General features: G+C 35.5%; 1 protein-coding gene across 1 annotated transcript in view; it reads left to right on the forward strand.

Annotated features, from left to right (window-relative positions):
• The first annotated feature begins 396 nt into the window (after positions 1–396).
• LOC140138783 (angiotensin-converting enzyme 2-like) overlaps positions 397–15,626 on the forward strand; it is a 42,098-nt gene continuing 26,868 nt past the window's right edge. Inside the window, exons 1-5 of the mRNA XM_072160552.1 lie at positions 397–671; positions 5,631–5,789; positions 7,434–7,527; positions 10,933–10,953; positions 14,986–15,129. Coding sequence (XP_072016653.1) covers positions 438–671; positions 5,631–5,789; positions 7,434–7,527; positions 10,933–10,953; positions 14,986–15,129 — 652 coding nt within the window. The 5' untranslated portion in view covers positions 397–437. The remainder of the gene's footprint in view (positions 672–5,630; positions 5,790–7,433; positions 7,528–10,932; positions 10,954–14,985; positions 15,130–15,626) is intronic.

The raw sequence follows: 15,626 nt of genomic DNA on the forward strand, positions 1-15,626 counted from the left end.
CGTAACCATGGTAACCTGTCCTCAAAACCAAAAAAATCATTATTCCTCTATTTCTAAGGACAATACATTATATTAAAATCAACACTATCAAACTAGACACTACTTAACGAAATCAACTCCCTTACTTGTGACCTATTTTATTGAGTCATAATCCAAAGAGACAACCGTGCGTTGTTATGTTATGTATTACAGTGATGTTGACTGTCCGCAATAAAACCCTTGATATAGAATCAATTTTATCAGCAGAAGGCACCGCTTTATTCATTAAATGCATTGCGCTACTTGTGCAATGTCACAGCTGAACAAAATTGATACAGAGAAAATAGAATTATGCGGGTTATAGTTTTATTATCACAGACGATAATAGTAATACCAAAAAAACCAATGTACATGTAAATACCGGTGCAGAATACAAGAACGTTAACAATCAGCTGAGAATGGTGCGCTGTGGCAATGTACAGAAGACACGGACGTCTCTCTATCGTCTTTTAGGGGTGCTCCTTCTTATGAGCACAGTTTGGGATGATGCAGTCGCTAAGAATACCAATCTGGAAGATGCGAAAGCCTTTTTGGACGACTACAATGAGCAGGCAATGGTGGTGTATTACCAATCGGCACAGGCAAGCTGGGTATACAATACCAATATAACGGATTATAATCAACAGAAAGAGGTTTGTGTGTGATTTGGTTTTAGAATTTGGTATTATTATTATTATTGATTTGCAGCATATAGGCAGTTCCCCCATTTTAATATAATCCCATCCTTTCTGTAGACAGAGTACCACAGTTCTCTAATGTTGTTAGGGGTTGTGCAATAGGTATCGGGGGGGCAAGTAATTTTTGGTAGGGCAAAGGAGGAGGGGGAAAGTAACTTTTGGTTGGTCGAAAATGGGACAAAAGTGTTTTGACAAGTCAAAAGGAGGAAAGAGCTTTTTGGCACACATTAATAGTACCTTTTAAATAAAAAGCTTAGGGAAACAGTATATCATGCATGCCCTTCTTTCTACGCAAGGATTCATATAAATCATAGACCATATTAATGAGGTTTGCAAATTGGGTCCCCAAAAGTTTGTATGTGCAAATGGAGGGATTGCAGGCCAAGGGAAGGGGCAAGCTCTTTGTGGCATTACAAGGGGAGGTTGGCATGGGGAGATGGGGAGGGGGTCATTTTTGGTAGGACGTTATTTTACTACTGCTATTTATATCATTTATACCCTTATAACTCTAATCAGTCCCTAAGCGTGGGTTTTATGAGGACATCTGGTAATATTAATATATAATTAGGTGTCAAATGGACCAGTATCGAAATGTTCGCTTTCTTATGTCTGAAGCCTATGTCTGATCATGGCAGCCCTAAAAATATCAAATAGTGTACACCGCGTAATGTGAATATTTAAGCACCAGACTAGAGTCTAATTGTATGATTTAAACTTGGACCCTACATCTTAATAAGGCCTTGCCCCTGACAATGACCCCAACTCTTAAACTCTTAGGGAACAACCAAAAAGTTCGATGAAGCCCTATAAACGAAAGTCCTTTCGTTAGTGGGGGAGGGGGTCAGAAAGTCCGATTACGTTTGTAAAAAAGTGGTTAAAACATCGGTCAAAGTTGATCTTTTTTTAAGGATTTAATATATCGTTTTCAAATTTTAGTATTTTCCGAAGTACGATATTGACATTGGTATTTTGGTACAGTGGTATTTTCAAAATGATTTCAAATCAATATGGAGTGCACTGCAGTATACTCGCAACCTGCAACGTCATATAAGTTCATTTTTAAAGCAGCTGTCCAAGCAAACACAAAACGTTTTTAAAACGATTTAAACATGTTATATTTTGGGGTTTTGGTTTTGGTAAAAACGTTTTTCATTAAAATAACATTAAAATAACATTAAAATGTCGGGTTATATCAGGGAACATCGATATCTGGGAATTGTGACGGGAAAAGGTCACGATTCACGCAAGTGGTATATTATCTCGAACCAAAGTTTTAAAATACTTGTGAAAATCATTGTAGTGACTTGGTGTGAGTGGGAAAATGGCCTTTATTTCATTCAATTCGGACATTTTACCCCCTGGACATGGCTTCTGAAGTTTTCCCGTTTTTTGCCCATTTTAGTACATTGTAATGTACAGTATATAGGCTGCATGTTAGCTAATTAAAGTTTATGGGTGGCTTCAAAACTCAGCCGCTGGTTGACCGGCAGTATAGTGGTGGTTGAACCGCATTCCATATTGTTTCGAACAATGCAAACCGGATCTAACCGGGAAGAACCGGGCGGAACTGGCGAGCAACCGGCAGATGTGTTTTGAAGCTCTCCCTATAAAGTATGTGATTTAACTATGATAATTGTTTTCAGTGCTCTCAGACTAATGAATAATAAGAATCACTGATGTTTCTGATGGAATATTCAGAAATAATTTCATGGTAGGGGTTGGTTGGATTCTGAATTTTAATCTCTTAATTATAAAGATTAGTTGAAATGTGACGGGAAAACATTTTGACTCCCTAATCCTTGAGTATTATTAAACATTTCCTAATTGAATTAAATCAGTGTAGGTAATCATTGGTAGTGACGAAATATGTCATGATTTAAAAAAATGTAAACAAAAAATGTCCAACCGGAGGGGAGGGTGGATGCAACTTGTACATCAGCCTGGGTAACCACCCATTCTACTCCGGTCGAGAGGTGGCCCTATATGAGGTCGGAAACCAATGAAATATCCATGACAAGAGGCCATGAAAATCTGTAAAATTGTTGAACAGTGACCTGGGACGGGCAATTTTACCTTGAAGATTTACATGGAAATTGTTATTTTCAGCAATTTTATTGAATATTATCTTTTACTTTCCCCATGTTCCATATGTAGGTTCTATCGACCTTCAGCATTGGATCCCTTATAAATGTGCTCGCAACCAATTATTAGCCCTACTAGTATAGGGCCTTTTGATTGTGGTGATCCAAAACCATGCTATATCATAAAACCTGGCTATGTCCAGAGAGCTGCTGCCAGTGACTGCTATGCCTTTTGATTGTGGTGATCCAAAACCATGCTATATCATAAAACTTGGCTACATGTATGTCCAGAGAGCTGCTGCCAGTGACTGCTAATTCCCCGTTAGTGGGTTGTGAGCTGTTACTAGGTTATTAGCAGTTCTCAGTATATAGCATGGTGTATAGTATATAATGTGTAATAAAAAAAGGCCCTGTGGTAGGGCTACCAATTATCACCCATAATTTAATACTATACCGACTACTAAAATCAATGGAACTTTGACCTCTTGGGGTCATTTCATTTCTATTTTGTTGATTGGAAGACATTTTGGCCACATATGTGAAGTCTAAATTGTTTCCTATTTTCGTCAAAATGTAGTGATTACAGCAAATGTCATCCATAAACAAATCATACATCCGCCACTTATTCATATTTGCCTAAATTCTTCAAGCATAGTAAAAAAAACCCATCTCTTTTTCTGAAAATAGCCACATCTCAAAGTCATGAATATGCAATTAAAGCAGACCCCTATTGCCAACTTTGGAACTTGTATATTTGTACCCCAATGTTTTCAGAGTATAGCACCCAGTTTTAGTTCTTGGGTACGAAATATTGCAATTAAGATTGTTTGTTTCAAATATGGAACATAAAATACCCAATTCTAATCTATACATTTTACACCTACACAAATTTGGGCATATTGTTTATGGTAGAAACTTGATCCAAGACGCCGAAATTAAGAGTATATTCCTTATAAGGGGTGGTGCAATAATCATGTGTACCCCGGGGTGGTCAATTCTCAAAATGGTCTGCCAAAAATCGTTTGCCCACCCCACCCCTTTGGCTGTGCCAAAAAAACTTTACCCCCCTTTCGACGTGCCAAAAAACCTTTGCCCAACCACCCTTTGACATGCCCAAAACAAAAGATTCCCCCCCCCCCTTACACATACATGATTTTGGGGAACTCAAGTTTAAAACCTTAGATTGTCTTATCATATAAGGCCAGAACAGTGATTTTGCATATCTGAACATTTTCCTACACCTTTTAGAGCATAATATAGAAACGGTGCCCAAACGATCTGTGCCAAAATCGCTTGCCCCTCCCCCTCTTTCTTCGACCTGACAAAAATCGCTTGTCCCCCATTCAACCTGCCACAAAATGCCCCACACACACACACACAATTGACCCTGGGGTACACATAAATAATGCACCACCCTTTATTCCGTGTGGTGGAAAAAAAGCATTGCGTACCACCTTCCATGCGTTTAATTGGTGCAACCCACAAATATGACATCTAAATTTTATATTATGACGTCATTGTGATGTCAAGTGGGGTGTTGGATCTTTCCGTTTTTGATATCAAAAGAATGAAAATACTTTCCGATATACATTGATACCATTTTGTAAAAGATTTAATAACAAGTGACGTTACAAAAATAACATGGAAATAATGATTGTATTGGCCCTATATGGCCTGTGCTAAAACATGCAAAAAAGCTCGATATCTTCAGACCCCATGTCCAGGGGGTAAAATAACCGAATCGGATGAAACAAAAGGCATTTTCCCACTAACACAATGCCACTACAACTATTTCCACAAGTTTTGAAAAAATACCTCACAAAGTGGTTCAGAGATCACCCCCCTAATATTATCTCTACGAACTGAATTGACATAGGTCAGTTTATTTCCCGGCATTTGGTCACATTTAATCAATATGATAAAATATGTTTAATATATTTTATGGTATAAAAACTATTCTATTGTAAATTAGTTATACCAAGTAACTAATGAGGCATATGCAGGTATTAATCATCTTGCAAATGGCCGTACTGAGTGGTATATCATCTCAAATTGTGACCTAGGTCCCGACATTTAACCTGACTCGAGCAGTCTCATCCCCTGGTTATATAAAGGTCATGAAAACGTTTTAAAACGTTATGTATAAAAACACACTACAAAACTATTTCTAAAATGGTTTCAACATGTTATTGTAAAATATTTTTTAAGAACGTTATGTTAGAATATTTATCAAAAAATGTTTTTAAATGTTTAATATGAAAACGTTTTTTTGCCCTTTATATAACCCGACATTTAAACGTTTTCTGGAAACCTTTTCTAACCTTTGGCGAATGATGTCGAAAACGTTTTGTGTTTGATACCACATTCTTTTTTATTTGAAAATCTAACAAGTCCTATTTTTTCCGTGCCAAAAAAGATAAGGAAGAAAAATATTTTAAAATAGAACGCAATTCATTTCTTCCATAAACGTGATCAATATCCTAGCATTGTCACACCCCTCCACAACCCCGTGCACCATTATAGCGAAGGCCCCTGTATCCTATATGAATACGGGTTGGAAATTTCGATATTTATTACTTACGTTAGAGGGGGGGGGAGGGTTAGCCTTCTAACGAAAGGACTTTCGTTTATAGGGCTTCATCGAACTTCTGGGTTGTTCCCTTACGCTAACCCGCATCGATTTAACATACTAAGTGGGCTTTTTCACGTTAAGTGTGCACTTTTCAAAATGGTGCTTCAGCCTTTCTGGTTGCCTGAATTTGGAACATTATATAATGTGGATGATTTCTTTAACATTTACTAAAATGTAGAAATGTCATCCTTCACATTTCAGATCGAAGCCAGCCTAGTATCAGCGGCGTTTACCAAGCTAGTCTACGAGAATGCCACACTTTTTGATGAAACTAATTTTCCCGATGACATCAAGAGGCAATTTAAGTTTATCAAAGATATTGGGTCAGCCGCTCTGGAAGACGAATCTAAGATTGAGGAGGTGAGCAGGGTTACCAAAACATTTCAGCCAAAATTGCGGGTCAGATAATCGAAATGTCCCAATTTATTTCCTAACCTTTGATTTATTTCTATGGGACAGGAAGCTATCGGATGTTGTGGTTGCCAATGTTGAAAAGTCGCCCAATATTTTTTCTAACAATTTGTTTTTATGGGACAGGCAATTGTCAAAAGTCGCGCGGAAAATCTTCAAAAGTCGCCCAATTGGGCTACCAAATCGCGGGTTAGGCAACCCTGTGGTGAGTAGCGATCAGTCAACATTGTTTAATTTTATATTTTATGTGGTCCAATGTAGCTGTCATCATAGTGACAAAGCTAAATATGAAATGTGTAGTTCCCAATTTCTTGGAAGGGAGAATGTATGTCTACATATTGAGAATGATCTTGCCGCTATCTATATCAAAAGTCACTTCAAATGATCCTCAAGGCACATGGTTTTTCAATACCTGAGACGCGTAAGGTGTTAAACTTAATCTTTTCAACGATGTTGCACAGTGGCGTAGCGTGGGTCAACCGATTGGGGGGTGGTGGGGCGACCATGATGGGGGGGCACAAGCTGTTTTTGGCAATTTTCCTATGGGATTTTCTAAATTTTGTGGGAATACTTTAGGCTGGTGTGTGTAGTTCTTATAGAACCAGATGATTCGACTGGTAAAGCATTTTCCACCCTGATGTGGCAGTGACGTCAAAGCGTTGAAGGAGCTGTTACGCACTGACGTCACTGCCACATCAGGGTGGAAAATGCTTTAGTGCTCATTTGGCTAGCCCAATTGATATCCATACACTCCCCTATGGAAGATTTTGCCTTTATCTCACACACAGGAAGTGTGGATTTCAAAAAGGGTTACCTGAATGGGTGGCTCCATTTGAAACATGGAAACATAAAAACATTATTCTTGGGACGTGTGTTAAGTAAAATGTACACCCCTCCCACCCCATCCCACACACACACAAATAGCCACAGTTCAAAAGTCGAAATGTAGCTGTTTAACCGTTGAACTGAACAACCACACTCTAAATTTTGCAACGGATAATGTAGTTGTGACAAATGGTTGAACCGATTGTTGCACTGTCTTGATGCTACGTATGTATAAATCTGTGAACATATATTGCCTATATTACAATATAAATCCAATTAAGCAGCCATAGGTGTCAATTGTCTGTTGGAAAAAAAGACTCGTAATTGGTAAAAGTAATTTCTTGGCTATTTAAACTGCACTAACACATAATTGTCACGAAAATACAAACGCATACTTTCGGGACAACTATGTGTCAGTGCACTTTGTCACGAAAATACATGGTGTAATTTGTATTAATTGTCTTCTAACAATCACGAACCCTTTACCAAAATACTAATTTTGACACATGTGGCCATTTAATGGTAATTATATCATATAAGCACTGTACACATGTATATTCAAAGTACGCAGCATCAAGACAGTGCAACAAACCGTTCAACTATTTGTTCACAGCTACATTAACCGTTGCAAAATTTAGAGTGCAGTTGCTAAAAATATTTAGCAGGTTGTTTAAGAGTTTTAAATGAGCCTGTTACGTGCATTTTAGTTGGTAAATGTCTGTTTTTAATTTTTTATTTGGAATTTATCTTTTTGAAATTTTGCTACAGTATAACCAAGTTATCAACACAATGTTGGATATATACAGCACAAGTACAGTTTGTAGACCTGAAAAACCATCGGAATGCTTCACACTGGATGGTGGTATGTAATAATTTTATTAAACAATCACATTGAAATAGCAGCATTGTAACATCAAAAGGTACCATTAATAATCTGTCTTGATGTTCTGTAATGGGTTATCATGTTATATGATACAATAGATTACAATACCTTTTTTTATTAAAATTAAGATGTTGTTAAACTTTAAAAAATATCAATAAGTAATTCCCATCATTTGGCTGTGGAATTAGGGATGAAATCAAAACTCGACCGGCGATTGACCGCTGGTTCCGTCCGGTTGCTATTTTTTATAAACAATGGGAAATGGACGGAACCGGACGGAACCGGTGGTCAACCGCCGGTCGAGTTTCCATTTCATCCCTTATTTAACTTTGAATCGACCAGTCCTATTGTCACTGTGTGATTTGGTGCAGATAGCGATTTTTGTACGTATTACGCCAAAAACTAGATTTAAAATCAATTTCATGTGACATAAATTGATAAGTTTAACGAGGGTTTGCACCAATACAAGGCGTAAGGGCCGCTACAGACTCCGAATATTCGACGTAGACAGGCCCGTACGCAACATATTTTGGCCCTTTTTCCTGGGAGGGGGTGGACCTTCTTCCCAAAATTTTTGACCCCCCCCCCCAAGCATAAAAACCTGATTTTTTTTTGGGGGGAGGGGGCCTTTTTATACTTTTGCAAATGGGGGACGCACCCCCTGCGTACGTGCCTGGACGTAGAATATTCGATTTAACATGTTTTCGTTTTTTAATATATTCCATGCATTCTATTTCCAGTAATGTAACGAATTTTTGATGGCGTAAAATGAATAATAATTATATTATCATGTAGAATGTTTGATGGAAATATATTATTGATTATGTTATGTCATCAAACAATCGTTAGAATAGGAATAAATTAAATAACGAAGACATGCTACATCGAATATTCGATATCCACTTAAAAGTCTATATCGGCCCTAAGAAACCAAATTGTGATCTCTCAATCGTCAACTGTATACAATTCAACACCAACGAGTCAACTACTGGGTAAATAACTCTATAGGGCCTATTAAAAGTAATACAAACAATTTTAATCTTTTTGAAATGTTGACACGAAGTTAGGTAAATACCCAATTGCACGGAGTTTATTAATGAACAAACATTATCAATAAGCGGTTTTTGATCAACTTCTTGATATAATATTTGTCATGTTTTTTTATTTTGAATAATTTATGGTTAATAACCATTTAATTGGTTATCATCCTTAAACACAAAAACGTTTTAAAAACGTTTTAAATAAGTTATATTTTGGCTTTTGGTTTAGGTAAAAACGTTTTAATAACATTCAAATGTCGGGTTATATAAAGGTCATGATAACCTTTTAAAACGTTTTGTATGAAAACACACTACAACAATATTTTGAAATGTTTTCAAAAAATGTTATTGTAAACTATTTTTGCAAACATTTTTGCCAAATGTTGTGTCAATGCTTAAATAACATTATGATGAAATATTTGAACCCAGCAAACACGGAAATGTTCTTAAAATGTTTTTTTTTCAAAACCTTTTAATAACATTTAAATGTCGGGTTATATAAAGGCCATGAAAACGTTTTTAAAACGTTATTGAAAATATTTTGGGAAACATTTTTCGCAAAATATTTTTTCAACCCAAAAATAACATTCTGTTTAGAAAGTTTTGTAGCAAGTTTTCAAGGATGTTTTTGGAATGTTATTAAAACGTTTTTATACCATTTATATAACCAGACATTTCTGTAAAACATTTTTGTTTGCTGAGCAGTAGATAATCAAAAATGTTTTTTAAGGTTATGAAAACGTTTTATACTCTTAATATACCCTTTATATAACCCGACATTTAAACGTTTTCTGACAACCTTTTATAACCTTTTGCGAATAATGTCGAAAACGTTTTGTGTTTGCTGGGATTATGTTGTAAGTATACAGAAAAAAGTTTTGAAACGATACAATTAACACATGTATGTGGTTAGAATTTAACGTTACTTAACATGCAAAAGGTCAGAAAACTATAATTATGGTCATTTCAAGATGATCCAATGTTGCAATTTATTGAAAGATATTTGGTATTCAAGATAGGAGAACCTCTATTTAATAACCTGCAGCACTCGAAACCTGAAACACTTTTGTAATAAAAATATGATATAAAAATAACGATTGGGTTTTAGAGAAGGTTTCTCAACCATGGACAACCTACTTGTAATAAAACAACTCATTGAAAAGTCAAACGAATATCAACTTGACTTATGTATTGGCTTCATTGATTACGAGAAAGCATTTGATTCCGTAGAACATCGGGAATTCTTTCATGCACTGAGAGAAATAGGTATAAATGAAACTGGATGATATATACACAGATGCAACATCTCGAATCCATCTGGATAGTGACATTTCTGAAATTGTTAAGATATCCAGAGGAGTAAGACAAGGTGATACGTTGTCACCAAAGATATTCACAACTGCTATGGAGGTTATCTTCAAAAAACTACCTTTGGCCGAAAGAAGAATCAATGCTGATGGAGAAAAACTAACAGACCTCCGATTTGCAGATGACGTTGCCCTTACTATATACCTCAACAGTGAAGGGCATGGAAACACAACTTAATGACTTGAATAAAGAAAGCAAGAAGGTGGGATTGAAAATGCACAAAGGAAAAACAAAATATATGACAAATTTGGCAACAGATAAAAAGATCATCATTGAAGATCAGGAAATTGAAAGAGTTGAGGAGTATAAATATCTGGGCCAAACACCGAGGTTAAATGATTGTTCGAAGGAAGAAGTATTGAGAAGGATAAAAGCAGAATCCATAAACATTGAAACATGTTCATTAATTAAATATTTAGAAACTAAACTACAATCCGCCCAAAGAGCAATGGAACGGCAAATGTTATACATATCACTGCGAGACAAAGTAAGGTGCTCAACCAGACAGCTGATGACCGGTGTTGCAGACATTTTGAGAAAAATCAAACAAACCAAATGGAGATGGGCTGGGCATGTTGCAAGAACAAATGATAACAGATGGACAAAGATGTTGTTAGAATGGCAACCAAGAATGGGAAAAAGAAGAAGAGGTAGACAGAAGAGGAGGTGTACGTATAATATAAAAATATTGGCACAACATGGGCGAGAGTAGCAGCAGTAGATAGAAAAGTCTGGAGTGATCATGAGGAGGGCTACATCCAACAGTGGATTGACATAGCCTAGATAGATAGATAGATTATTGGGCAATAACGAAACTTACAATGTCGTACAATAATGTTGTGTTTCGTGTTTACTGTTATCAAACTGTAGTGCACTTTAACTTATAAACCTTTGCTCTTTAATTATCTCAACAATATTTTGATAAGAATTTTGATTTAATAAAGAATTAAATTCCATTGTTTTGCACACACGTCAGACGAGGAAAAGAATCTTAATGGTAAGTCAAACAAGAAATATCTTTAAAAAAGACAACGCCATGTATGAAGATCATATTTCATAATGTTGAGCAAGATTTTTTTTTTGTATCATACTACCAACTAATTTGGGCAATTTATGAAAGTATTTGTTCTGAGGACTACAGCAGTAGCTCACGGGTAAAACTTGCCAAAAGTCATGTTCACAGGCCATCCATCTTTTATAAAGGTCAAATTTCAAAACGACTACAATTTTATATCAAAAATGGTCTCAAATTCCGCTTGTATCAGCCTTTTAACAAAGAATAACTTGTTATATCTCAGGTGTTTTGTTACCTGGGGAACATGATCACATGTATCAAGGTTCAATAGGCTTTGACCTGTCTAGGCAACACAACACCTGAGATGTTGCAAACTATTCTTTCTATGTTATTCCAAGTGGAAAAATCTGAGACAAATTTTATCAACGTCGTAGCATTTGTTTATTTTGACTCATTTGATACAAAATGGTCTCAAATCCCGCTTGTATTAACATTTTAACAAAGAATAACTTGTAATATCCCAGGTGTTGTGTTGTATGGATAACATGATCACAGTATCAAGGTTAACAAGATTCAATGGGCTTTGACCTGTTTTGCCTTGTTACCCAGGTAACGCGACACCTGAGATGTTGCAAACTACTCTTTTTTATTTTGTTCGAAGTGGACAAATTTAAGACCATATTTTAACATGACCTTTTGCCTATAACTCAAGAACCGTTCATTACAGATATGTCAAACTATACTTTTTCTGAATCCTACTAGATCGAGGAATACTTTTGATGTGGGGTTTAAACACGATTTGATGAAATCAATTTTGAAGTTTAACCCTTGTATAAAGTTAGATGCCCTTTTCGAGCATGTTCCCACACAGACTTTCTGATTAATATTTACCTGTGAGATAGTCAGGACCCATACATTCACAACATACCCAAATTAGCTGGCAGTACGATAGTTTTTGAGCACTTTTTGGTTACATCTTACTCACTAATTAGAACATACATTATTATAGAACTATGTGGTGGTAGTGGCGTACTGGTGGTGGTTGTAGTAGTGGTAGTAGTGGTGGTGGTGGTGGTGGTGGTGGTGGTGGTGGTGGCGATGATGGTGATGGTATAGTGCTGGTGGTGGCTGGTGGCAGTTATGTATATGTGATGCGATCAAGCAAAATCAGTCGGAACTCGGAAATATTGATTTTGAGATATAGCCAAACAATGGAATTATTTCCTTTTGTTTCCTGTTGTTTTGTAAACTCTTTCAAGTTTCAAGTAACTCTTTTTAAAGAGAAACAACCAGTTTCAAAGATATGAGCAATTAAAATTGCTCATATCTTTGAAACTGGTTGTTCAATTTCAATGGGGTTTTCTGCAAAATCCAGCTTCAGTTGTAAATGTTGTTTACTATCCTATAAGAAAATATTTCCGAGTTCCGACTAATTTTGCTTGATCGCATCACATATATCTGTGTGTAGGGTGCTCGGATTGGTGTGGGGTGTGTGAGCGTGTGGTGTGGGGAGTGGGGAGTGGGGATGGAGGTAAAAGGGTAAGGAGTTACACAGCTCACATGTATTCACTTTACATTTATGCATGCATGACTGTTCTACGTGGTTTTATGTCCGTATCACGTTGTCTAGTCTATAATTCCCTTTATGGCACTTTTACTAGCTTACAAAATCGTAATGTAAACGTTTTTATAATGATCATAATAATATACCAAAGTCCAAAAGTTGTAAACATGGTACAAGGGTATAGCAATTACGATTTACACTACGATTATTATCAACAAGAACTGTCTTTAAAAGGGAACCCCGACAGTCTGCTGTGATGGATTCAACTTAGAGAACCATGAAGCGAAACATTCTAGCCAAAATAAAATATGCTTTGAAAACGTTTTTAAAACATATTTTAAAGTATTAATAGCATTAAATTTGGGGTTATTCAAGATTGGATAAACCGTTATTAATGTTTGTATAATTTCGTCAAAGTATTATTGTCAAATATATTTTGAAAACATCCATATTTTGTGTTAACTTTTAAATAATATTATAGTGTGTTGTGGAAACTGCTGAATAATATTTTGAAAATGATATAAAAACGTTTTGTAATCTTTAATATAATCCGACATTTACGCGCACCCCACCTTGTGTGTGCCATTACGAAAATGTTACAAAAAAACCATTTGTGTTTGCTGAGATAATAACGTTTTTACAGATTTTCTTAATAATGCTTTAAAAATATTCATTTTTAGAGAGTCTTAAGGGTTGGGGTATGAACGTTTGGACAGTATTTATTGTGCGACATTAGAGCACATCAGACATATCGAATTGCATTCTGAATACGAAAAATGTCCTTCTGATATCAAATAATTTTGATTTTTGAAATTCGCAATGTAATACACATTTTATGGCAAATCATTAAAATTGATATTTTTGATATTTAACAGTACTCGAAGTAAACTTTATAAATCTGATGATTTATACTTAAAGTGTATGTATGTGGGATGAAAAGCAGATGATCAATTGACAATTTTGATCTTTCGTATTGAAGATATGGATTTTTTCCCCAAAACACCAACAAAAATTAGGTCTTTTGGGGGAAAAAATCCATATCTTCAATATGAAAGGTTAAAATTTTCAATTGATCGTCGGCTTTTCCTCCCAGCTACATACACTTTATGAATATAGGCCTATCATTAGATTTATAAAAATTTACTTCGAGGATTGTTATATATCAAAAATGTGAAAAATATCAAATTTTAATAATTTGTCATAAAATTTGTATTATATCGTGAATTTCAAAAATTGAAAATTATTTGATACCAGAAAGACATTCTTCGTATTCAGAATGCAATTCGATATCTCTGATGTGCTCTCATATCCCACAAAAAATACTGTCGAAACGCTTAAAACGCTCATTCCAGATCCCTTAATCAAGACAAAATATATAAATGTCGTGGATAGGATAATGCATCAATGTACATCTTTTACACGAGAGCCGTATTCTTTGCATAGGCCTGATTGCGTCTTGTAATACCGGCTGAACATTTAGTATCCAAACTGTTATTTTCATCATATAATCAATTTAAGGGGGTACTACACCCCTCGATAAATTTGTCTATTTTTTCATTTTTCTCAAAAACTAATAACACAGTGGTAACAAAAGTTATGAAGATTATAGGGGCAAAGAATCCAGTTACTACACTGGAATTTCAGTGACCCAAGACAAGCTGTTCGTTATTTATGATAAGAAATAAGGTACCGCTAGGATGTACCTCATTTCTTAACATATATACGGAACCGCTTGTCTTGAGTCACTGAAATTTCAGTGTAGTAATTGGATTCCTTGCCCCAATAATATACATAACTTTTGTTACCAGTGTGTTATTAGTTTTTGAGAAAAAATGCAAAAATAGTCACAAATTTATCACAGGTGTAGTACCCCTTAATAGTTTAGTATACAAGATTCTAAAATAGCTACGATAAAAACTAACAAATGTAGTACTTTGACCTTTCCTTAATTTACTATATTTCATATCAATAAGTCAATAGTAACACTGTTTATTATAATTAACTTTGACGGATTCCCTTTGAACTGTGAATATAGAATTCTTAATCATCAACCTATTTACAAAACCCACAAAGAACACTTGATTTAAAAAATGTGTAAAGAGTAACCCCTATGTTTTATATATAAATATCTTGTGATTGTTTTTGTCTTTTTTTAATTTTGTCTTGTTTTGAAAGCTTATTTATTTGCTTTTTTCTAATAGGCTTACAGAGGGGTAGGCCTAATGCGTGATATATTCAAGCCTTTCCTGCCTCAAGATCAATTTTTACACCATTCATGCACTGTAAAAAAAATTCTACTGAAATTTAAGCATCGTAAATTTTCCGTAAAAATCCACGTAAAAGTACTAAAATTACCGTAATAATATACGGAAAATTTAAACTTAAAAGTATTTCAACATATGATTTTTACAGAACATCATTTTTACTGTGCAATTCTGATTTCATTTCAGGTTTAAGTCAAATCATGGCGAGCTCTACAGACTATGAAGAATTGAAATGGGCTTGGGAAGGGTTCCGAGATGCGGTAGGAGTGACAAATAAGCCACACTATATCAGATACGTTGAACTGGCAAACGAAATAGCAGAGGCAAATGGTAAGTCTGTTAATGCTCTGCATGCTAGCCATGCACTTCAACGGAAAAAGGTCAAGTTTTGAAATATTTTCTCAAAATATCAAGAGCTATCTTAAGAACTACTGAACCAATACTAGGCTTGTTTGTATTTTAATGCATTTTTCATGCTGATTCCAAATATGGTCATAAAAATTTACATTTCTAAAATTTTTTTTGAATTTGTGAAAAAAATTTGAAACATGTCGTCTGCAGTCGACACCCGCGTGAAGAGAATTAAGGTTACAAAGATCAGGTAAACTCGGGTGCAGCCCGCAACTCAGAAGACCTGGTAGTTAGAAGACCCGCTATTCAGAAAACCCATTATTCAGAAGGCCAGCTAGTCATAATTTTCTGAGTAGCGGGCCTTCTGAATAACGGACTTTCTGCATAGTGGGCTTTTTGTCGAACTTTATGTTAAAGTCCCGCTACTCAGATTTTTTTCTGACAAGCGGGCTGTATCCAACCCTAAACCATTGTCC

The sequence above is a fragment of the Amphiura filiformis genome, chromosome 18, assembly GCF_039555335.1.
Source record: "Amphiura filiformis chromosome 18, Afil_fr2py, whole genome shotgun sequence".
NCBI lineage: Eukaryota > Metazoa > Echinodermata > Ophiuroidea > Amphilepidida > Amphiuridae > Amphiura > Amphiura filiformis.